The sequence below is a fragment of the Podarcis erhardii genome (genome assembly GCF_964252035.2).
Source record: "Podarcis erhardii genome assembly, chromosome: 2".
Lineage (NCBI taxonomy): Eukaryota > Metazoa > Chordata > Lepidosauria > Squamata > Lacertidae > Podarcis > Podarcis erhardii.
This window is the reverse complement of record NC_138498.1, coordinates 45,310,756-45,334,362: the sequence shown is the minus strand read 5'-3', so window position 1 is coordinate 45,334,362 and position 23,607 is coordinate 45,310,756. Positions and strand designations below refer to the sequence as shown.

General features: G+C 45.4%; 1 protein-coding gene and 1 long non-coding RNA gene across 2 annotated transcripts; one reads left to right on the top strand and one right to left on the bottom strand.

The window, feature by feature from the left end:
- Nucleotides 1-2,915: 2,915 nt before the first annotated feature.
- LOC309333444 lies at nt 2,916-6,177 on the bottom strand. Its single transcript, XR_014152520.1, has 2 exons — nt 6,042-6,177; nt 2,916-3,230 (listed from the first exon to the last, which is right to left on the bottom strand). It is a non-coding gene; the product is annotated as an uncharacterized lncRNA (long non-coding RNA).
- On the top strand, nt 6,103-22,552 carry RTBDN (retbindin). The gene is made up of 6 exons (XM_081846678.1): nt 6,103-6,295; nt 14,220-14,394; nt 15,930-16,014; nt 16,303-16,431; nt 17,251-17,359; nt 20,755-22,552. The coding sequence occupies exons 2-6, from the start codon at nt 14,229-14,231 to the stop codon at nt 21,055-21,057; spliced, it is 792 nt and encodes a 263-aa protein (XP_081702804.1). The 5' UTR covers nt 6,103-6,295; nt 14,220-14,228; the 3' UTR covers nt 21,058-22,552.
- Nucleotides 22,553-23,607: the final 1,055 nt, after the last annotated feature.

Genomic DNA, 23,607 nt, shown 5'->3' with positions numbered 1-23,607 from the left:
GGGGGTCCATTTTTTCCAGGTGCTTCTCACACATAAGGGAATGCAGGGGTGCCAACTTGAATAAAATATTGGGGGGAAGCATTCCCCACCCCACCTAATCAATCACGAGACACAGCACACACATAATTTGAGTGGCAATACCCATCGACTTTGGGAGGTAGCCCCCTCCAATATTTTATTTGGGGGCCCAAGGGACCTGAGCCCCTAGGAGTTGGCTCCTATGAAGGGAAGGTAGGTGAAAAAGAGGCCAGCGTAACTGACATCGTGAGGATTAGCCAGGAGTGCAGTTTAGCTAACAAGCTTGTCTCTTCCCCAGCCTGTTTAGCTATTTAAAGCATTGTAAACAAAATAATCAATGTGACAGGGGAGAGTCTGAATCAGACACTTTCTGCTCTGATATCCCAAATATAGAAAAGCTGCTTTCTCGGGCTATCAAGTAGCATGCAAAACATTAACATGTCAAATAGCAAGGAAGATAAATAATGTTTCATCTTTGGAGGAGGGAGAGGGAGAGGGAGAACACTGCCCTACAGTGCAGCTTGTCAAAAGGCATAGGTGGCACAAACACCCAAACCAGGAGCTTCCCCCTACCTGCGTCTCCCCAATGCTGGATTCCTGTCATTAAAATAGATTGTTGTTTTTCTTTCAGGGAGCTTAATACATGGGACACACCTCACCCACATAGAAGTATACTTTGCCCCTTCTGTGCCCCCCTCCAATCTGGTCAAAATATAAGGAAGGAACTTTATTCTAAGCTACCTGGTGGGCACAGAATACTAAGTCTCTAGTGGTTTATGCAAAATTTCTAGCTAAACCTGCAAAATCTACATGGCACCACTGCATGTCCTGTCTACAAAGTATCACTGAGCAGCTGCCTACATGAAGGAGTCTCGCATGCGTCTTCACTAATTATGTACTTAAGAGGTACATAACAGGCCCATCATGCCATTGGCTGGATTACGGAGCAAATCCTTTATTCCAAGCTAATTCTAGTGCTCTGCGAACTCCCTGGCCCCAATAGTGGCCTCTCACCCTCTTGGCACATTGACACCAACCTAGATTCTGTCACCTGTTTGTACCTTCTAAGCAACACTCAAGCCAGCCTGTGCTTATGAAAGGCAGTGGGAAAACATTTGGCATCCACACACAAAATGGGCAACACAACTGCACACTCATTTCAATGTAGATTAATTGTCCAGAAAGGCTCTTTGCATGTACATAAGCCCAATGACTTTGGATGCTTGAGCCCAATGGTTGCCATTAATCTGATTGGAATTAATTTTATAATGAAATGATTTTAGAATGTTTTATCATTTTACTGTTGTTAGCCGCTCTGAGCCCGGCTTCGGCTGGGGAGGGCGGGATATAAATAAAAATTTTTATTATTATTATTAATGGAATAAAGTCAGATAGAACACTAAATAGACTTTACCAAAAAGGAAAGGAAAGGAAAAAAGTAATAGTAATACTATAGAAGCTGAAATGCAAGGGTGTCATAAACTAGCTGACTTAAGAATCTGAAGAAGTGACAAACAAATCAGGACTGGTTTCAGACCCTTTTTTCCAAACTCTCTCCAAAATAATACCTTCCATCATGATTGAATTAGGGCATGCGTCCAGAAAGCCCAGGCACTAAGACTGGCTCATGTTCTCACCAATTCAGCCTTCTTCAGTTGCACATTATAACCACCTCCCTTTTCTTGCCTCTGAAAGACTGAAAGGTTGAAAATAGAACATGGTCCTTGCTTCCTGTTCATCGCTTCTGCATTTTCTAAAGACATGCAGTCCTTGCTGTTTTTATCTGCACAGTTCAACAATGCAATAAGAAACTACTGCGCTTTATGCAATGGTTATTTTTAGAAGACTGCTTGGTTTGGCTTAAGGCAGGTTTTGCACGTGGAGTAGAGGAGGGAAGGGTTTGTTTGCATCTTTATGTCTTTTGTTTGAGGGATGTTGTTGTTATTGTTGTTTTATCATTGTTGATTCCTTGGCCCCAGGAATAAACACTCTTTGCAAATCAGACTCATAAGCAGTAAGATGCCATCACCTCTCTGGCACCAAGGAGGAAGCAGTACAGTGGACTTCCTCTAAAGATGGAGCGAGAGAGAGCAGGGATGGCTTCACTCCATAATAGATTGCAAAGAGAGGAAGCAAATTTAAGGATGGTCACTCCATTAGGAGCCTCAGAATAGAACAGAACCAGGCCTCCAGTGTGGCCAATCAATAGAATTTGATAGTTTAAAAATATCCTTACTATTTATATTACAGTAGCAGCCTCGTATGCAGTACAGTACTGCTCAGGAATTCTAAGGAAACTCAGAAATCAGTGCAGTTTTGAAAACAGCAGTTAAAATTAGTGCGGTTTTGAAAGGTTCAGTCTGGCATCTTGATTCAAAAATGGCATCCAATTTTATTCAAAAATAGATGAGAACCTGCTCTTTGACCTCAGGAACTGTCATGCAAAATGTGGTTACAATATTTTAAGAGGGGGTCCAAATGTGCACAAACAACTTTCCAAGCTATATAGTAAAGGTAAAGGGACCCCTGATCATTAGGTCAGGCGTGGACAACTCTGGGATTGCAGCACTTATCTCACTTTACTGGCCTTACATGACTAAGCCGCTTCTGGCGAACCAGAGCAGCGCACGGAAACACTGTTTACCTTCCCGTTGGAGCAGTACCTATTTATCTACTTGCACTTTGACGTGCTTTCAAACTGCTAGGTTGGCAGAAGCAGGGACTGAGCAACGCGGGGATTCGAACCACCGACTTTCTGATTGGCAAACCCTAGGCTCTGTGGTTTAGACCACAGCGCCACCCACGTCCCTTTGACCTCAGGAACTGTCATGCAAAATGTGGTTACAATATCTTAAGAGGGGTCCAAATGTGCACAAACAACTTTCCAAACTATATAGTAGAGTTTAAAAATTATTTCCCATCTTTATTGTGTTTCACATCAACTCTGTGAGGCAGACCACCGTCGCTAAAATTTTATAGAAGGATAAATGAAACAAAACAAATATCGGTGTCCAACACCACACAATAAGCCTTGCTGGAGGTGGGACTTTCACTGCCCATTGCCTTCTGTCTTTTTAAAAAACATTATGTCGTGTTTCGTTACTCCTAGTTTCTTCTGCCAGACTTCAGCTCCCACTGCCAGCAGCTTGAAAACACAACTCATCCAAAATTCCAAGGATCCGTGAGTCGTTACGCAGCTCAGAATCACCACCCTAGAGTTCACAGAAGATAGACACATCCTGAGAATTTGAATATAAGAGCCCTGCTGGATCAGGTTAATGCTTCATGTAGTCCAGCACTGTGCTTTCTACAGAGAGCCCCAGGTTCAGTCTTTGGCACCTTCAGATAGGACTCTTGCTGGAAACCCCAGAGAGCTGTTACTGGTCAGAGTAGACCAGGGGTAGGCAACCTAAGGCCTGGGGGCCAGATGTGGCCCAATCGCCAGTGGACAGTCCATGAATCAGCGTGTTTTTACATAAGTAGAATGTGTGCTTTTATTTGTGGGGCATAGGAATTCTTTATCCCCCCCCCCAAAAAATATAGTCCATCCCACCACATGGTCTGAGGGACGGTGGGTCAGCCCACAGCTGAAAAAGGTTGCTGACCCCTGGTGTAGACAATACTGAGCTAGATGGGTCAAGAGTCTAACTTAATATATAAAGCAGCTTCCTCTGGTTCCTTATGATATGAGAGCAATAGCCCTCTCCTGCTTGTAATCCCCAGCAACTGATATTCAGAAGCATAAATTATTCCAGTACTGGGGGTAGCAAAAAGCCATAATGACTTGTAGCCATTATAGCTCCATCCTCCACAAATTTATCTAATCCTCTTTTAAATCTGTCCAAGTTTGTTGCCATCCTCAAATTTCATAGAAGTTAACTCCATAGTTAAGCTACATACTGTGCGGATACTTTTTTTTGTCTGTCCTGAATCTACCGTAGTTTAGCTTATTTTAGTGCAAAATGTGGCAACAAAATAGACAGGCATTCTGAGCAAATTGTGTTTTTAAAGCAGGGGTCACAAAAATTATGGGGCAAGTGTATGATCGTGTGTGGACAATCATCTCGCTTTCAGGCCGAGGGAGCTGGCGTTTGTCCACAGACAGCTTTCCAGGTCATGTGGCCAGCATAACTAAACCATTTCTGGCACAACAGGACACTGTGATGGAAGCCAGAGCGCATGGAAATGTGTTTACCTTCCTGCCACAGCAGTACCTATTTTTCTACTTGCACTGGTATGCTTTCAAACTGCTAGGTTGGCAGAAGCTTGGACAGAGCAACAGGAGCTCACTCCATCAGGCTGATTTGAACTGCCGATCTTCCCAAGAGGCTCAGTGGTTTAGACCACAGCACCACCCACGTCCCTGCTGAGTAACCACAACTAGGACACACACATTTGTGACTCGGAAAAGTAGCTTCCTAGCCTTAGGGCAGGGCAGGATTTCCTTGTCCTGAATAGGGTAACTGTGCCCCTGAAGGACCAGGTGCGCAGCCTGGGAGTCATTTGGACTCACAGCTGTCCATGGAGGCGCAGGTCAATTCTGTATCCAGGGCAGCTGTCTACCAACTCCACCTGGTACGCAGGCTAAGACCCTACCTGCCCGCAGACTGTCTCGCCAGAGTGGTGCATGCTCTAGTTATCTCCTGCTTGGACTACTGCAATGCGCTCTACGTGGGGCTACCTTTGAAGGTGACTCGGAAACTAAAACTAATCCAAAATGCGGCAGCTAGACTGGTGACTGGGGGTGGCCGCAGAGACCACATAACACCGGTCTTGAAAGACCTACATTGGCTCCCAGTACGTTTCCGAGCACAATTCAAAGTGCTGGTGTTGACCTTTAAAGCCCTAAACGGCTTCGGTCCAGTATACCTGAAGGAGTGTCTCCACCCCCATCATTCTGCCCGGACGCTGAGGTCCAGGGCCGAGGGCCTTCTGGCGGTTCCCTCATTGCGAGAAGCAAAGCTACAGGGAACCAGGCAGAGGGCCTTCTCGGTAGTGGCGCCCGCCCTGTGGAATGCCCTTCCAGCAGATGTCAAAGCGATAAACAACTACCTGACATTCAGAAGACATCTTAAGGCAGCCCTGTTCAGGGAAGTTTTTAATCTGTGATATTTTACTGTATTTTTGGTTTCTATGGAAGCCGCCCAGAGTGGCTGGGGAAACCCAGCCAGATGGGCGGGGTACAAATAAATTATTATTATTATTATTGTAGGCTTGAGCTGTGTGTCACTCCTTTTAGAAATCAATCACATAGTGAAGGCTTATTATTTTCAATAAATATACTGCTGATTGAGCAAGTGGGTTTACTTTGACCCACTTTCATGCATTTCTCACTTTCCAATAACAACTTAATTTATGTCCCAAAGCTGAGAAAAACTCAGTCCACTGTGGAGAGGAGTATCTTGCAGAGTAGCACAGCCCTTCCTTCCTTCCTTCCTTCCTTCCTCTCCAGTAATCCAGTGGAACTGAATAGCAGTAAATACAGATGAATGGGAACCTGAAATACTTCCACGCTACATAATTAGCACTCATGTGGAACGCATTTCCAGGACATGTTCTGATGACCACCATGAATTAAAAAACAAAACAGAATTAGACAAATTTATGGAACGCAGCTCTCAGTCTCTAAACTGAGCCTCTGTATTCAGGAATAGTATACCGCTCTTGAGCGGAAGCTGGAAGCAAATCACAAGGACCCGTTATCTCTTCCCTGGCCTGTTTGTGAGCGTGTTGGGGAAAGAGCACGGACTGTGGGTCTTCTAAACATTCCACGGGGAAAGTCACCATCAGTTTGCCCTGCCGCGTGCCTAGCCGCTCAGTGTGGCAGTTGTTTCCCCCGTACAGCGCCTTGCACCTTCCTCTGATGCGCTGTAAATGCGACCAACGCCTCTGCAGCAGTGGCCGGGAGAGCAGGCGATCCCCTTGCCCGGCTGGCCCCGCTCTCCTCCCGCATCTCCCTCTGGGCGGTCCCGCTCTTTCCCCCCCAGCAGACCCGACGGCTGGCTGGCTGGCGTCCTGCGCACCTTGGGGAGGGGTGGGGGAAGAGAGCGAGCGAGAGGACCCGCGTTATTTGCTGCAGCGGCAAGAGGAGGCAGCGACTCCTCAGCTCCATTCCTCCGGAGCAGCGCGTGGTGGAGACAGCGACTGCGCCGCCAGCTCGCCCCAGAGTCCTCCCAATCCGGGATCGGGGCACGCTTGCCTCAAGCCGCCAGACTAGCCGATCCGGACAGCTCTCGTCCTGCAACGCCTCTGCCGACTGCAGCCTCGCCGCTTGCAGGTAGGCGTCTTCCCCGGCCGTGCACAGCAATGTTGCTGCGGCTGCAGCCTGTCTGCAGGCGGGATGCTCGGAGGCACGGGGTGAAAAGCGGGTCAGAGGCAGTGGCCCCGGCCACGCGTCTTCTTGCAGACAAAACAAGGCGATCGTGGGTGGGCGCCTCGGGACACCTCGGGGCAATAAAGAATCGCTTCTATCTCGGAGTAAGGAACCTCCCGACGCGCTTCAGCCTTATAATCCCCTTGCAATCCGGGTGAATTAAATTGATTTCACTCCCGCGCCTTTTGTGATTGCAACACGGGGGTGCGGAGAGGGTTAATTGGTGTTTGGGGGTTGTGAGGATGGAAACGGATGCATCTTCTTCCGTGGTCATTATTCCGGAGTAGAAGGACGGGATATTTCCTCTGTTAGCCTCAGGAGACGTGAGAGATTTCAGGGAACAGAAAACGAGAAGCTCCTGGTTTTTTCCCTCGTCGTTGCGTACCAGGCGTCTTGTTTTTAACTCTACCGAGCTCCGGTTCAACTTGTTCGCATTTTGGGTAGCGGTACTAGGGGAAAGAACGGCGTCGCAGAGTCCACGGTTTCCCTTTATGGTAATTGTAGCCAAGGTTAGGAGGGGTGCTCATGGGTGTACTAGTCCTTCAATAGGAAAACACACACAGAAAGAGATTCGCTAGTATTTGTAACGTGTGAATGCTGTTGTGCAGTAGTTCCATCATTTGGCATATAGAGTACTACTAAAGTGGGATCCAACTATTAATTGTATCTGCAGCTTTTAGTGAATTGATTAGCTTAACTGAGTATACATACACCTCTTGATCAACCAATTAATTGATTTTTTTAAAAAAAAAAAACACACACACACCTTGCTATTGTAAATTGAGGTCTGCACCTTTTTAAGCCTAGCTTTGTATTAGCTTTACCCCTCAAAACTCTCCTCTATTGCTCTTGTTGAAATACACTAGGGTTGGATAAGCGAGGATGCTTCTGCAATGATGTGAATTGAGAAGAGAGGTTTTGGAGGGGTTGGGGCATACGTAAAAATCAACTCTTTGGTGACCTGGCCCCTCCTTCAACACCCTGGGTGCCTGCTGTCACTCCGATACCTAGCCACTTGAAGACAGACTCTTGGAATGTGCTCATTATTTGAACCATTTCGTTGAACAGCATAATCACAAGATACAGATGGACAGGTGTCTCCCTGTTTTTAGTTGCAAATAATGGGCAGTACCTTTATTTGGCCAACCAAAATGCCAGAAAATAGTGTGCAAACTTTCAAGTTCTGCAGAATTTCTCATCAGGCTAGAAGATGGTAAGCAAAGCAAATGAGGGGAAGAGGGAGAAGAAATAGCTGTGGGTGAAGTGTCTTAAGGTAGATGCAAATCCATGGCTTCTTCTCCACCGGTCATTTTTCTCTCCCTTCTGTATTTACCTTCAAGCCTGATTAGGAGTTCTGGAGAATTCAAGAGTTTGCATACTATTCTGCCATACCTTGGTTGACCTAATAAAGGCATTGCCCTAATATGGATTGGGGAATTTTCTTTGTGGAACATCTTGCTTTCTGTTAGAATCAGCACAGTTTCATTTTATTGGATCAACTTCTGATCATGGCAGTAGTGTGCAAGCTTTTTCAAGTAGCACTGAGTTCTTAATTTATTCTGCATATTCTCATATTCTTACAAACAATTGGTTCACTCACAGGGCAAGCCATTATTTGTCTACACAGAAGTATGTCTCTTTGAGTTATTTTCTATGTATCACACACAAATAGTTACCAGTACATATATAGGAACAGAGCTGTGGTTTCCTGATGCATTGATACATACAATTTGAAAGGGTACTGCAGTCGCATTTTGTATAGTTTTACTGAGTATACACATGTGAAGCTGCCTTGAGGGAGAATAAAACACCATACCCTTAAAAAAAACAACTGGGTTTTATGCTGGGATGAAGGCAGTTGAGAGTCAAGTCTGAAAGCCTGCTCCATAATCCTAAATATTTATGGAATTATTCTGGTTACCCAATATGCAGGAAAGCCAGGGCTGTATTCTGATACTAAAAGTGGGTTCTGGAGTTGAGTCTCAGCTGAAGTTGAGCCCTGTCTTCTCCTTTCCAAAGCTGTGGATAGAACTCACTGAGGTCCAGTTAATTTTGTTTTGTTTTGTAAAAGGCTAGTGGTAATTTGTTCCCAGGACTCTCCATAAAGAGAAGAATTTTAGACTCATAGGATTGTAGAGTTGGAAGAGACCCTGAGGACCATCTAGACACAGTGCCGGATTTACGTATAAGCTAAACAAGCTATAGCTTAGGGCCCCCCTCTCTTGGGGGGCCCCAAAAAATGTAAAAAAAAACCTGGATGTACATTTCCAAAATATAAGATAAATTCAACAATTACTTTGATAAATACATATTTTGTTATGTGCAAATGGCTTTAGATACCTATTAGGTCGATAAATTTCCATATAGCATGTATTCAACACAAAAAACAGCAACAATTTATTGTTGATAAAGGACAGCTGGACATATAAAGGGCCCCGTTACCTTCAGTAGCTTAGGGCCTCATCAAACCTCAATCCGGCCCTGTCTAGACCAACCTTCTGCAATGCAGGAATATGCAACTGTCCCATATGGGGATTGAACCTGCAACTCTGGCGTTATCAGCACCACCAACTAAGAGTCTCATGCTATTATTCTTGAGATGTGTGTACTGGGTGATTTTATACATAGTTGCATTCTTCTGCTCTACAGACTAGAACTAATTACGGCAGGGAGGGAAGGACAGGAAGCCCGTTTCTTTGGGGCCTGTCCCTAATCTGCTGGGATTGAGGCCACCAGTATTTTCCAGGCAGTTAGCCAGAGAATCACAAGGATAAAACAGAGTGAGGCCATCTGAAAGTCACTGTTCAATGTCAGTCAATTAACACCGGATGAGACCTTTATGCTGAAGGATTCACTAAGTGTTCAGGAGTCTAACGCAAAATTGGGCTGGGGTTTCTAGAACAGAGCTTGAGAAAGGCAGAGGCTTTGGGCCAATGGACACAATGTTGACATAGACCTGAAATAACTACCTTCAAACCGATGACCTGCTAAACAAAATAAATATTGCACATTATAGGTGTTGTTAATTTATATTTTACGGAGCGAGGCTCATTGGGCAGGCTCTGAGCAGGGAGATGAATGGGCACTATAAATACAATCTGCAAGGAATGAGCAAAGCTCTCTTTGAAGCTCCCAAGTTCATCTGAGGTGGTTCCATACTAAAGCATTTTCTCTGAAATTGACATCACTTATTTTCATAGTTATCACACAGAATCCAGATGACATTGCCGCCAGACTGTTGTGTTCCAGGATTTCTCCCACCTTCTTTGTGTTATTGCGCCCGCGCCCCCGGTGCACCCCACTCCTAACAAATTCCAATGCAATTTCAGCTCCCGACTTTCAAATGTGAACTTGCAAGATATTACGGTGCAAGATATTATGGATGAACCTTGTGGAAGCTGTAGTCAGCGATGAGACAGCTGGTGAAACTTTCCTACGTTACTTGCATTACTTGCCTTGCGTACCCAGCAGAACCACCACAATTACTAGTCTTGCCCCCACAGAGCACTTTTGCAAAAGTTAACATTCCACAGTTATCTGCTTGGGAAAGAGAACAGATAATGTGATTTGCCCTCCTCCCACACTCCTCTCCCATCCCTGCCAAACAGCTTATCAGTGGTGTTTTTGCTTAAACAGAGATATTAATCTGCCACCGTTTCATATTTTGCAATACAATTTCTTCCTCCCATTCCTTTTCTACAGCTTGCATTTGAAATTTTCTTCATTTTTTTAAAAGCATCTTTTTTTGTGCTAAAGTGCAAGTCGACTATTGAAACTTAAAACACATTATTGAGAAAATGTTCACACTTTCTTGTTAAATTTTTGCTTGATTTTTCCAATGGTTGGTGCAGTAACACACTGCCCACTTTTGCCTTTGTTATGGGAATGGGCATTGCAGGATGAGGGGTGATAGGACGTTTGATTATGAGTGCTGTGTGGAACCCTGAGGTGGATCTGCTTCCAGCTGGTCCGAAATGCTTCATTAACACTAATTAGCCTTTGTAGTGTAGCACTAAGGAGTATATGTATCTTCTTTTATTTTGCCACCGCAAAATAACATTAACTCGGTTCCAATGAGTTCCGGCTGAAATCTGAGTGAAATGTTTTCTTATTAGAACTACTGTACAACTGAACCTTTCCAGATGAACCAGATTTAAAATTCTGCTTGATTGGCACTTTGTGGGGGTTTTTAGGGCAGGAACAGGATATGTGTTACCCTCTAGAATCTAGATAATGTTGGACTCTAATTCCTATCAGTTCCAGCCAGCATGGCCAACAGTCAAGGATGATGGGAGTTGTAGTCCAACATTATCCGGAGGGCAACGGGTGCCCCATCCCTGCCTTAGGGGCTTGAAGGAATATGTGCAGAGTTTAATACAACACTGTTTTGACTAGTTTTTCTGGGAATATGACCTTTGCATGTCAGGAATTCTCCCCCTTAAAAAAGAAAATGGAAAAATTGCACATGTGCTCCCCACATTTGGACACAAGTGAGACTTCTACACTGATGGAGCCACTCTGTTGGGGGAAATGTTGACTGTGTGAACTGGGGCAACGGTTTATCTGATCTGCAAGCAAGGAGAAGAGAATACACCCTGCAGCCTCCAGCTATTTGGACAGGCCTGCTAGGATAACATAAAACAGGAACATTGATTCACTTGACCGTTTTGTGCAGAAGAAGGTACAAAAAACGACACTTACCTGGGGAGTAGGGTTCTGTGTTCATTTTGTTTACTTATTAATATTCCTTATTATTTGTTTTGCATTACTGTGAGTTTTTGAAACTAATTAGCTAACTAACTAAATATAAACATTTTAAAAACAAAAAAGGTTAAGTAAAACTGCAGAGCAAAGTAAAATCATATGAGTTTGAAGAATATTGGGTGATAACTAAGATTTGATATTGGATTTGGCTTACAAGTCTGAGAGAACAAAGTGAATTTATTCCTAGGGATCATGTTACATAATGACTGGGCCATTTCTCTTTACCCTTCTATATAAATGTGATTTCCCCACCCCTCAGAAACCTGCAACATGCATGAGGGAAGACTTTACCTGGCCCAGACTAGAGGCATTAAGGAACATAGCTCCCAAATTGATTTTGAGAGGAAGGCCTGCTGTCAAATTTCACTTGGCTACCTGCCTTCCGGGACCCAAGGTGACTCCCTCCTCTAGGGACCAGATGATTTAGTCCTGCACCTTGCTTTATATTGTTGCAAATGAGGCCGCATCACTGAAATTAGACACAGCAAAGGAAAAGGAGGGGTGTCACCTTGCCGTGAAAGTACTTTCTGTGGTGAGATTTTGCCCTCTGGTACATTTTGCTCAAAGGCACAGCAGTGAAGGCAGCCCTGTGCCTGGATCAAATGTATTTCACTCTTCAGCATTTCCTTCTCTAATAGAAATCCAATATCTTCCCTTGCACTGCTGGGATTCTTTGCACCCACAATTTACAGTAAAAAATAAGGTCCTCCATTCTTATTGTTGAGAGGGGATTAAACCCCCCTCTTAGTGGCTGCAATGCTGGGACTGTAGGAAGCACAAGAGAGATTTGAGGGAGGGGTCTGGAAGGTTTGTTTTTGAAGCCAAATCTGAAGGACAACAACAACAACTTTTTATTTATACCCTGCCCATCTGGCTGGGTCTGCCCCAGCAACTCTGGCCAGCTTACTAAATACACACCTACCCACTCCAGACTATGCAGGGAGTTAGAAGCCAGGATTCATGTGCTCATTCCACCAACCATTAAAGCATCCTCTTTTCAATCCCGTCACTTTTTCTTAGTCTGTAATACAGCCTTCCCCCAACCTGGTAACCTCCAGATTTTTTTTTGGACTCCAACTCCCATAATCCCCAGCCAGCATGGCCAATGGACAGAGATGATGGGGATTGTCGTCCAACATCAACTGGAGGACACCAGATGGCGTAAAGCTGGACTACCCTATAAAGCAATCTGACCTAGCTTCTATAAGCTTCCATACACTTATCTACCCACCTACCCTTTGTCTAGATTACTACCAGTTCCAGGCAGCCAGCCAAGCTGGTTTCACAGTGGTGATGTAGGGTAGCCAGGCCTCACTGATGCTCACAATTAGTGCCAAGCTTATTGAGTTACCCTAGTTCTTTCCAACCTTCTCTCTCTCTCTCTCTCTCTCTCTCTCTCTCTCTCTCTCTCTCTCTTTCTCTCTCTCTGCTGAGCTGCTAATGACCTTTTTGTTCTTGCTGGTGTAGGAGCATTCAAGCTTCTTAGCTGCTCAGGATCCTTCATGGGAATGGAAAGGTCCAGTGCATTCTGGAGGAAGTGAAATAGCCAAAGTGCAAGAGATGTAATGTGAAAAGCTAGGGTTGCCCACTCTCATTCTGAAGAAAAAAGCAACTGTGGAGTCCTGATCTGGAATGTGCTCTCTGATCCAGATTGGGGCCTCCTGACACTTTTCTGCTGAAAATGAGTCAAGAGGGCTTGGTTTTCTGTGCTTGTGCATGCACACACACATACACACAGAGGGACCTTATCCTGATTGGAATAATATCCTGGATCAGGGCCCCAAGGCTGCTTTTTCTCCAAGCTAACAGTATATTCACATTAGCAGCTTAAAATGCAGAAAGGTAACCTTCTGCTAAATTTCCCAGCTGCATTTACACAGTTCTGCTCCCCTCCAAAAGGGGATGGAGATGTCTTAACCCAGCACACATGGCCTTGATGGTTTCCCTGCCCCTGCAACTCCCCAGGAAACTCCAACTCGTGAAATTCAACTGCACATTTGTGATGGCTGTTAGGGTATATTCTCATTGCCGTTTACCATTTCCTACTTGGATTAAAGTTTGTTTGAGGAAAACGTATGAAACCGCAGTGTTTGTGAAGCAACTACAGGATCGATATGGATTGTGGCTATCGTCATGTGAAAACAGCTTCGGGAAACTAGGGGCAGGAGTCAGTGGTAATGTGAACATACCCTCAAAGTGGCCAGTTTAAGCTTGTTTAAACACATGACATTCCTGTGAGGCTTGGTTCTTAAATACGGGCTTGGTGTGCAGCAGTTAAATATGGAGATTTGTCATCTACTAATTGCTGCAGACTGAGCCACTGAGAAAGGCTGGCTGAGAACTTTTGACACCCTTATAATACAAATCTTACCTGTCTGCAGGTGCATTCTAACTCCCCCCCCCCGCCCCGGTACTCTTCTTGGTTATAAATAGGAAGATTGGTATACAGATTTGCAAATTGTTACATGATTGATATGGATCAATCAATTCCTGTTTCATGTGGAGGGGGGAGGTTTCAGCCGGAACTCGCCGGAACTCAGTTCCAGCACCTCTCAGGTGGGCACCATTGCATTATAAGAGAACAAAGGAGGCGTTCATGGTGAGTTCCCGCACCTCTTTTTCTAGAAAAATAGCACTGGTTTCATGAATGAAGCCCTAAGTTTAATCAGGGAGCGTAGGAGCTGCTTGTGTTTCTCAGGCTAGAGTTGACCCTAAACTGAGGTGTTGGAAGAGTTGCCTGCATCTGGCTTGCCTTGAATTACCTGTGGTGATGGGGAGATAAGAGCAGTTGCTGGACATTTTCCCCTCACTCGAGTCAAACAATGAACAAAGGGAAGGGTCCAACTCTACAGTGGATTATCAAAGCAGACAGGGGGGGAAATAAGGACATTGTTGGAGTGGAACAGAGATGAAAGCATGTTGTGCATAGGAACACACTGGGGAGAGGGGAGCTAGGACTAGGTGGGAGTCCATTTTGTGTAATCTAACTGGCATGCTTCAAGGCGGCAGTGAAGCTATGCAATCCAAACTGATTTAGTAATCCTTTCCTTTCCTCTTTTTTCAGGTGGTCAAAATGAGCAGCGGTGGTGGCACTGTCTGGATAATGGGTATAGCTTGGGCACTGGTCGTGTCATGGACCAGTGCTACAGGCATGGAGGTTCGCTGCTTGCCTGGAGGAAAACACAAAGCCAGCCCAAGCCCAGAAGGACAGCTTGGCATTTGCCAGATCTATGCAGAAAGTGAGTATTGGTTAAGGGCAGGAAGGAGAAGCTACAAGGCTTGAAGAGCTTTGGGCAAGCAGGAAGTGGAGCTCTGAAGCCAAGGTTCCTCTCAGCATTTCCCCACAGGTTTGAGGAGAGATGAGCAAACCTCCTTATGGTGGTTGATGAAATAAATGAGATGATCAGATGCAAAGTAGACCTGTACCTTTAACAAGAGTTGGCATAGAAGAGTTGTCTAGAAGCTGGTAATACTTATCTCTGCCCTATATTCTGGGCGCTAACCTGTAGGCCTTCAGATGTTATTGGACTCCAGCTCCCATCAGCCTCTGCCAGTATGGCCAATGGTCAGGGAAGGTGGGAGATAAAGTCCAGCAGCATCTAGAGGGCCTGAGCTTCCCCACACCTGACACAGTGTCATCACTTCCTCTAATAGTGAATGAGCGATCTAGTTAGCCTTGCCCCTAGCCCTATACTAATAGCTGCATCTAAACATGTAATGGGAAAGTTTGACCCATTGATTCAGTGGCATTTTATTCCACATGGGATTGTTTTATTTTTCTTTTAAAAAACACACAATCTCAGACAAGGGAAATTGAGTTAACCTTTATATTGTCCTATAAAGGGTGGTCTTGCTTTAATTTAGTATAGGAATTTACCAGCTTGATATTTTGTCTTGTACTAATAAGGTCATATTTTGCATAATACAGTGCTGTCAATCAATCACAAAAATACACGAAGAAAGCTGAAATAGCAGCCCCCAGCTAACTATGTTCAAGGAAATCAATGTTGTATGATTATTTTACTATATAACAAAAATGTCTATGCAAACACATTTGATATGGACCATCAATTTTTTACCTCAAAAATCTTGGGAATACTGCTACCAGGCAGAACTTACACATGACTCTGCTGAACAAAAGAGCCATATGATGGCCCTTCAACTTCATGTTCCTCAAATCTTTCACTTCAGAATCCAGGACCTGGACTTTCTCTTGGTTCAGGACAATGCTCAGGAGGGCAATGCTCCAGATCAAAAGAGTCACTTTTTTAAAGTTAACAGATCTTTCTTGTACATTTTCAGCCTCGGTTGTTTTTCAAGAAAAGAGGAAGGCTAGTGAGAATAATATGTACTGTATTTCATTTTGAGGCTGCAATGATCTCATAGCCCTGGCTGATCAAAATTTAACGTGTGTGAGAAGCATGCACTGCTATGCACAGGGTGCAAAGGAACTCAGCAGAGGCAACCCCTGGTGCCTGGGGGAAACTTTGGAGGATTGTACACAGAGGCCACAGAGACTGTAGGGAGCGGGTGGGAATGGGACATGGGTATAGGAGTACAGGGTTCTTATCATGCCCAGAATACCTGCTAGGGAATTTATGTATACATTGGCTCATCACATGGTAACTGGTGGCAATTTGCATACATCCAGCTTGTTACGCAATACCTGCAGCTGTTGCAATCAGACTGCAACATGCAGGGTTGCCGGAATAACAACTGGTTCATCTCAGCACAAAGGAAAGGGGCTGCTGACAGAAGGATTCTTTTCCCACAGATGCCTGTTGCTCACCGGAGGTCACCCAGGACCTTTCCAAAGCCAATGACATCTACTGGAACCGCTGTGGGAGCCTTAGCAGCAGGTCAGACAGAGAGGCAGCCATGCCTACTCCAGTCGTGTGTGTGTGTGTGTGTGTGTGTGTGTGTGTGTGTGTTTCCTTTCCTACAAGCTGGGCCTACCAGGAGGTGGGAGTTCCTGCTAAAACTAGTCTTGGAAGTTACCAGACAACTGGGATGGGGAAGATCTGCTCCTTGGCATGACCTTTCTTCAATTTTTTTTTATTAATCCCTCCCCTGTGGGTAGCCCTTTGCCTGCCATTTTAGGCCTGCTCTGCCATCTTTATGCCCTAGTGCTTCTTTCTCCTATGCAGGTGTGAGGGCTATCTACAGCAGCTGGAATGTTTTTACCGTTGCTCCCCCGTTGCTGCCCAGTGGCCTCATCCTCAGCGCCCCACAGCTGTGCTGGCTGTGCCCCTCTGCCAGAGTTTCTGTGACCAATGGTGAGTGAAGTCTCCTTGTCCCAACTGGGGAAGGAGGGGACCCTGTAGGAGATGAAGAAACAGGGAAAGAGCATCATCTCCTGGAGATAGCAGAAGAGGAGAAAGTCATCACATTGCTGGTGTCCTGTTTAAATGAAATGCCCTGCCATTTTAAGACAGACAAGCAGTGAAAGGCATACTGGGTTGTTGTTTTTTTACACTTAAAAGGCCCTTTATAAGTCATTTCCCCACAGAAATTCAACAAGCTCGGGGACACTGTATCTATGACACCTCGCTTTTGGCATACCCAGCTCAATTTTGGAATAAATCAGCTGGATGTGGGGAAGCTGAGTCAAGTGCAGGAGCTAACCTGGATATCGAGGGAAATCCATACGTTTTTTAAAGGGCATCTCCACCCAACACAAACTTACTTCCATTTTTTGGGCCTCAGGCAGTGGACTGGTGGAAATAAATGTATGCAATTCTATTGGCAAAAAGCTCGAGAAAATGTTGAATTGGGTAAAGCGGGGGTGGGGGAGGAGGAAGTGCTTAGTGAGTATTGATCCTTCATTGGGACTGAAAAGATAGAGAAACTTGGGTTCATATCTCCATTAAACATAGTCATAAAACTAACAGAGTGACCTTGAGCTGGGGATTGTTATTCAGCCTAATATACCTCACAGGGTTGTCTGTCGTAAGGATCAAAATGGTGTGTGGACCTTGTGCACCAACCTGAGCTCCTTGGAGGCCTGATATAACAATACTAAAAGGTCTGGTCTGATATAATAACAATTAAAGTTCAACTGCTTTCCTTATTGCCACACCTTCTTGTCACCTCAGGTATGATGCTTGCAAGGAAGACCTGACGTGTGCTCGCAACTGGCTCACTGACTGGCATTGGGGCCCTGAGGGAAACAACTGCAGCCAGGACTGCCTGTCATATGGCCAGGTGAGGACACTAAAAGCCCCAAGATGGATGCAGCCCTCAGCCCCAGAAATCACACGAGTCATGAAGAGCTGCCTGTACTGAGTCATGTTTGGGAAAAGCAATTGTTGGAGGAGAAAGAGGAATTAAACCATTCCCAGGAGGCCTCAGCTTTAGCACAAACCAAGCCAAGTCTTTCAGTATTCCTGAAATCGCATATATAATGTGAAAGGGCTTTGTCAACAACTTAAGGTCTTTATTTCAACTTGTGATGCCTTTTTAGAATAAGGTTCCCACTCTTCATGGGGGAAAAGCTTAAAAGTGAACGTGCCTCCAGCTTTAGGTGGAAGTTGTTGGGGTTTGTATTCTTCTCTTAAAACAAATAGACCTAGCTTATGTGACTACTCACTCATGGTTCATCTTTTCAAGGACAACTGTTCCACAGAGGAATGGTAATCTGAATTGATGTTAGGCTGGGACATTTTCAGAACTATAGTAGGAGCCATGAGTAAAAATGCTGACATAATGATATGCTCTTTGGCATTTTTTAAAACTGTTGTGCCACCAGCATTCTCTGTCAGAAACTGCAAGTCAAAGACAAAGAAAATGCCTGAAGAGATCAGTGGTTTTAATATTTCTTTGTAGCTACCTCTGTATTGCTTCCCTAATACCCAACTTTATCTCTCGTCATGAGGACTAAAAGCCTAATTGTTGGAGGAGGGAATTGTTTGTACTCTCAATGTTAGCAAGAGGCCAGAGACTTCAAACGTCTTAAGGTCAATCCGATAGTAAACGCTCCAACATCTCCAAGGTTTAACAAAACAGAAACATCTCCAAGGTTTTCCTTGGATGTACAGGGCACCCAAGGGGCGATCTTGGTCAATGAAGCCTCTTCTGTGTCTTGCTTTAAAAAACCACACACACACACACACACACACAAAATCCCAGCTGCAGTTCAAAAGGCAGGTGCTACATTACCCCGAAGGTCAGCAGAAATTGAAACCCCTCATATTATCTAACTCTACATGACATTTTTCAGCCTTTCCACTGGAGGTGAAGCTAATTCCAGCTGACTGCTGGTCGTCTTGCACTGAAACAGTCAGTTGAACCTTCGGGCAGCTAGCAGAATTTGTGTCCAGTGACAGGCAGGCAGGCAGGCAGGCAGGCAGAGAGCAACAGCTTGACAGGATGCCTGTCAGAAAAAATGGGCAGTATATGACTGACAGTGTGATAATGTCAGCACCATACAGCTCGTCCCTTCTTCCCCTGCAGTGTTTGCCCAACAAGGATGACAGACAGGATTGCTAGTAATGTGTGGTGGCTGCTGCCCTTTTGAATTGGTGGAGCTGTCATTTGCAACCCACTCTCTCCCCAAACTGAGTTTTTTTTACTGTATTTTAGAAAGCAAGATAGTGCATCTAATTGTTATGTACTGAGTTGAATAGGATCCAAAATACAGAAGTCTGATTGGTCCTAGAACAATAGGATTCAGAATGCAGCAGTCTGGTTGGTCCTAGAACAACAGGATCCAGAATGCAGCAGTCTGATTGGTCTGCAGGAACCACCCAATCCAACTCCGGGTGGAAGTGGATCTGCAACCTGATTGGCCTACAGAAGAATCCCAGAATTAGCCAATCACGTGGGACCCATTGTGTAAATAATGTATATAAAGCAGACATTTTGGGGGAACTTCCATTCCTCACTACTCTGAGCTGAATAAAGAGCATGAAATCCACACTCGACTCTGAGTATATTTCACTAATCATGCGCAGAACACAATGGTATCCCCACAGAAAAATATCAACCATTATCTCAAAGCATCAAAGGATAGGGGGAATGGTGTGCAAGGCCCTGAGCATGATATCCTGACGAAGTTCTTGTTTAGAAATCAAGCCACATCAAATGGCATAAGCAAGCAGCAAGCCCAGTTAGTCTGCCTTTCTGCCATGTGGTAGCAATTGTGTTGGCCTTTTGGGAGAGGCAGGAGCTAACAGGCAGCCGGGATTCTATGAAGCAAGCCCCTCTCACCCCATGCGGGAGGGACTGTGCTGGTGACACAGCTCAAGTCATCAAGATACTCACTCTGCTGCAGGCCCCTCAAAATGTTGTCTGTCTTTGGTTTCCTCAAGCCCTAGCCAGCATGGCCAATGGCCAGGGTTCATGGGTGCTGGAAGTTCCAACAACAGTCTCTCATCCACTTTGGGTATCTTGAGTCCGCTGAGTGACAGATTAGTTTGGAAAAACTAAAGCAAAACAAGGTAATTCATTTGTCTTTCATATTGTGCTGCTCCTTCTTCTCTTCCCACCCACCCCCTTGCCCAGTGCCGGACCTACATTTGGGGGGCCACTGTCGCCCTCCCTTTACAACCAGCAATGAGGTCTGGGTAACCAATATTCTGTTTTTCAAAGGGGTTGTTCCACAACAGATCACCACACCACAATGCCTTTATGGGATGGTTGAAACATAGGCAACAAAAAACTAATCAATTTGAGTCATGTGACTCAAATTGGGTCTACTAGACCCAAAATGTTTAAGAAATGTGGACTGAAGTTGCATCCCTCCTGGATGAAGGCCCCTTAAGCTTCATTGGTTTCCTAGTAGATCTGCCCCTGCCCTCACCCCAGATTGGTTTCTTTGGATGGTACTCTACCCTTCTGCTCATAAAGACACAGCCACCCCTGCTGAAAGTCTCTCGACATCCCTCTGCCTCGGTCCAGTATACCTGAAGGAGCGTCTCCACCCCCATCATCTGGCCCGGACACTGAGGTCCAGCTCCAAGGGCCTTATGGCAGTTCCCTCAATGCGAGAAGTGAAGCTACAGCGAACCAGACAGAGGGCCTTCTCGGTAGTGGCACCCGCCCTGTGAAACAACCTCCCTTCAGATGTCAAGGAAACAGAGTGGTACCTCGGGTTACAAATGCTTTGGGTTTCAAACTCCGCTAACCTGGAAGTAGTTACCTCGGGTTGCGAACTTTGCCCCAGGATGAGAATGGAAATCGTGTGCCAGCGGCATGGCGGCAGCGGGAGGCCCCATTAGCGAAAGTGCACTTCAGGTTAAGAATGGTTTCGGGTTAAGAATGGACCTCTGGAACGAATTAAGTTCATAACCCGAGGTACCACTGTACAGTAAACAACTATCTGACTTTTAGAAGACATCTGAAGGCAGCCCTGTTTAGGGAAGTTTTTAATGTTTGATGTTGTTGCTTTTTTATTATTGTTATTGGTGTTCTGTTGGGAGCTGCCCAGAGTGGCTGAGGAAACCCAGCCAGGTGGGCGGGGTATAAATAATAAATTATTACGATGAGGATTATGATGATGATGATGATGGAGTGTTGTTCAGACCTTAATTTCTGCACTGAGACTGCTCAGAGCAAGAGCGCTTCACATTCTCAGCTCCCCACCTCTCTCTTCCCCTCAGATGTACAAGGATGGCAAAGAGCTCTGCGAAACCATCTGGGATGATTCCTTCGTAGCCAGCACTGATCCTTGCGAGTGCCTGACGCTGATGGCCTCCGACTCAGCCCTCTCTGCCTCTTATTTGCGTCTTGAAGACAGCGACAGCATTGAGGAGCCAGACACCACCAAGGAAGGCATTGAAAGAGGCCGCGCCAGCCCTGGAGGGCCCTGCCCAGGCAACCCCCTGCTCCGTCGCCTGCGGAGAAACATGCAGAAGCGCTCGGTCTTCATGGAAGATGTGGAGGGTAGTGGGAGCGGGTTCTGATTGGAGACAGCCAGCCTCCCAGGGGAAAATAACCCCCTCCCCTGTGATTTTCTGAGGCTTGGGGGGGATCGCTTGTGATCTATGCAAATCCTTCATGTCCCGTGTCACCAGCTTCTTGCCATCCTGTATAGCTCTGTGCAACCTGGGTGTGGCCGTGGCAGAGGAAGCAGGTGTGGCAATTTAGCCGAGCACTCTGATTCCCCATGCCCTAGAAGCAGAGTTTACCCCACCAGAGCACCACCTTCTACTCCCGGTATGCCTGCCTGTGGCCGCTGCTTCCCCTACACACGTCTTGTACATCAAATCATAGAATTGTAGTGTTGGAAGGGACCACGAGGGTCATCTAGTCCAACCCCCTGCAATGCAGGAATCATTTTGCCCAGTGTGGGGCTTGAACCCACAACCATCTAGAACAGCAGGGTTGGAGAGCAGTCAATGGTGGTTTCTTCACTCTCAACACCCTGCCTTCCCTCCCAATGACTAAAACACCCATTCCCCCCCCCCCAGTGGTCTTCAAATCTGTTTCCTCTAGCACTATGGGGGAGGGAGCGATGTCTGTCTTTCAAAGGCTCTGGCCTGAGAGAGTGAGAGGTTGCATGGACTAAGAATAAATAAGTTAATGAGATCATTCTGGACTGACTATTAACCCCAGGTACTAATAATAAGGCTTTAGGTACGTTTGCCTGTAGAACTGAGCCAAAATGAAATAGCCTTCGCTGTTTGCGCTTGACACAGGCAGCAGAAAAAATCACTGCCTAGGAAGTAGGAACTGAGAGTTAAAAGGCTGGCTACAGTTCTGTAGCAAGGAAACTGCAGATCTTTGTAAACCAGTAGCTGCTGCAGTATTAAAATGGCCAGCGCTTCATAGTTAGCTTAAATTTGTATACAACCAAACACAGAAGGGGGAGGAGAAAGAGATTGTGCCACTGATGTGGCTAGATTTAGATTGGTTATCATTGTAATAATTCAATGTGTGTATAATGGAAAAGTTTAAAACATCCATTTTAAAAAATATACAGAGCCTCCAGTCTGAACTGGTCAGTGCCATGTACTAGTTTCTCCTAGGCAGAAAAGTAGTTTGTGAACCAAAAAAAGAAAACAGCATCTCATCTTGAGTGGGTGAGTGGACAGAATAGTAAGATCCCTGGAGTTAGAATCATAGAATTCAGTGCAGGAATCCAGCCCTCAGCCGTCCCTGGGGGGGCTCAAACCACCAACCTTCTGGTTAAAAGCCGGTTCTTACCCGTGTCCTCCATATCTTATGCAGCACTCCTTGAATTTCACCACATCAATCCCTGTATTACCATGTGCAAACTTTCTTTATAATATTGTCCACCTTCTGTCCAAAACAGATCTCGTGTCACAAACATGCACTGCTTTATCAGCTGCCTTGTCATGCTCTTGCTTGTTCACCCTTGTCCATGTTTGTTGCAAACTGCACACTATGTATTGGTTCAAACCTATTACTTGTGGAGAAATTAAACAACAACAACGACTTGCGTGGGTCAGTATTTGTGGAAAGAATCGGGGGGGGGGGCAGAGTAGGTATCTCTGCAAAGAACAGTCCCTTTCTTAGCTTTCGACACGTCAGGCTGAATGGCAAAATGAACTTGGACGAAAAGGGAGAGAGCCCACTTAGACAGAAATTTTCTGTTAGTGGCTCAAGCTGCCTGATATTTGGTTTGTGTTTAGAGTATTATGTATATGGTGTTATGGGTGTTAGTTGCCAAATCGCAAGACAATACAGTGGTACCTCAGGTTACATATGCTTCAGGTTACATACGCTTCAGGTTACAGACTCCGCTAACCCAGAAATAGTGCTTCAGGTTAAGAACTTTGCTTCAGGATGAGAACAGAAATTGTGCTCCGGCAGCGCGAGGCCCCTTTAGCTAAAGTGGTGCTTCAGGTTAAGAACAGTTTCAGGTTAAGTACAAACCTCCGGAACGAATTAAGTACTTAACCTGAGGTACCACTGTACTTGTGATCAGTGAGGACCGCTGGCTTGCTTTCTTCAAAACAAGAGACCTCTTTAGGCACTGTTGCATTTGAACCCTTCCTTGGTTCAGGATTTTATTATAAAAGTACTCATTAGCCTTACTGAGTGCTGCTTACCAAACAACCATCTAGCACTGTTAAACAGTGCTGAAACAAAAGTGACCTGGCCCAAAGGACAGGTGTGGTGGGGAGTCTGTTAGATGAGGATAGTATAGTGGGAAAGCAGGTAAGGTAACGCTGAGCTGGAGAGGGATTGGTAAAGAAGCATTTCTTGAGGAAGCTCTTGAAGGAAAAGGAAATTGGCTTGATAGAGTGGAGAGGCTCTTCTTAAGAGAGCAAGCTACATTAGGCAGGAAGATGGGAGAGAGATGGATGGATGGAGTTGGAGCTGACTATAAGGCAGCATGAGGAAATGAGAAGGGGCATGAGAGCCAGAGGAGGGGCACAGCTGAGAGAAAGAGAGAGCTAACTTTGTTAAAAGCATTTGCTAAAAGAAATAAGACTCTTCTCCACAGAGGCTGCTTCATCCCTCTGTCAAGCAACAGCAACTGCAAA

What these genes read in the sequence shown, in the direction of transcription:
- RTBDN (XM_081846678.1), top strand. Translation starts at nt 14,229, where the DNA reads ATGAGCAGCGGTGGTGGCACTGTCTGGATAATGGGTATAGCTTGGGCA. An exon ending in TTGCCAGATCTATGCAGAAA is followed by an intron (nt 14,395 to 15,929) that starts GTGAGTATTGGT and finishes CTTTTCCCACAG; the next exon opens with ATGCCTGTTGCTCACCGGAG. An exon ending in TGTGGGAGCCTTAGCAGCAG is followed by an intron (nt 16,015 to 16,302) that starts GTCAGACAGAGA and finishes TCTCCTATGCAG; the next exon opens with GTGTGAGGGCTATCTACAGC.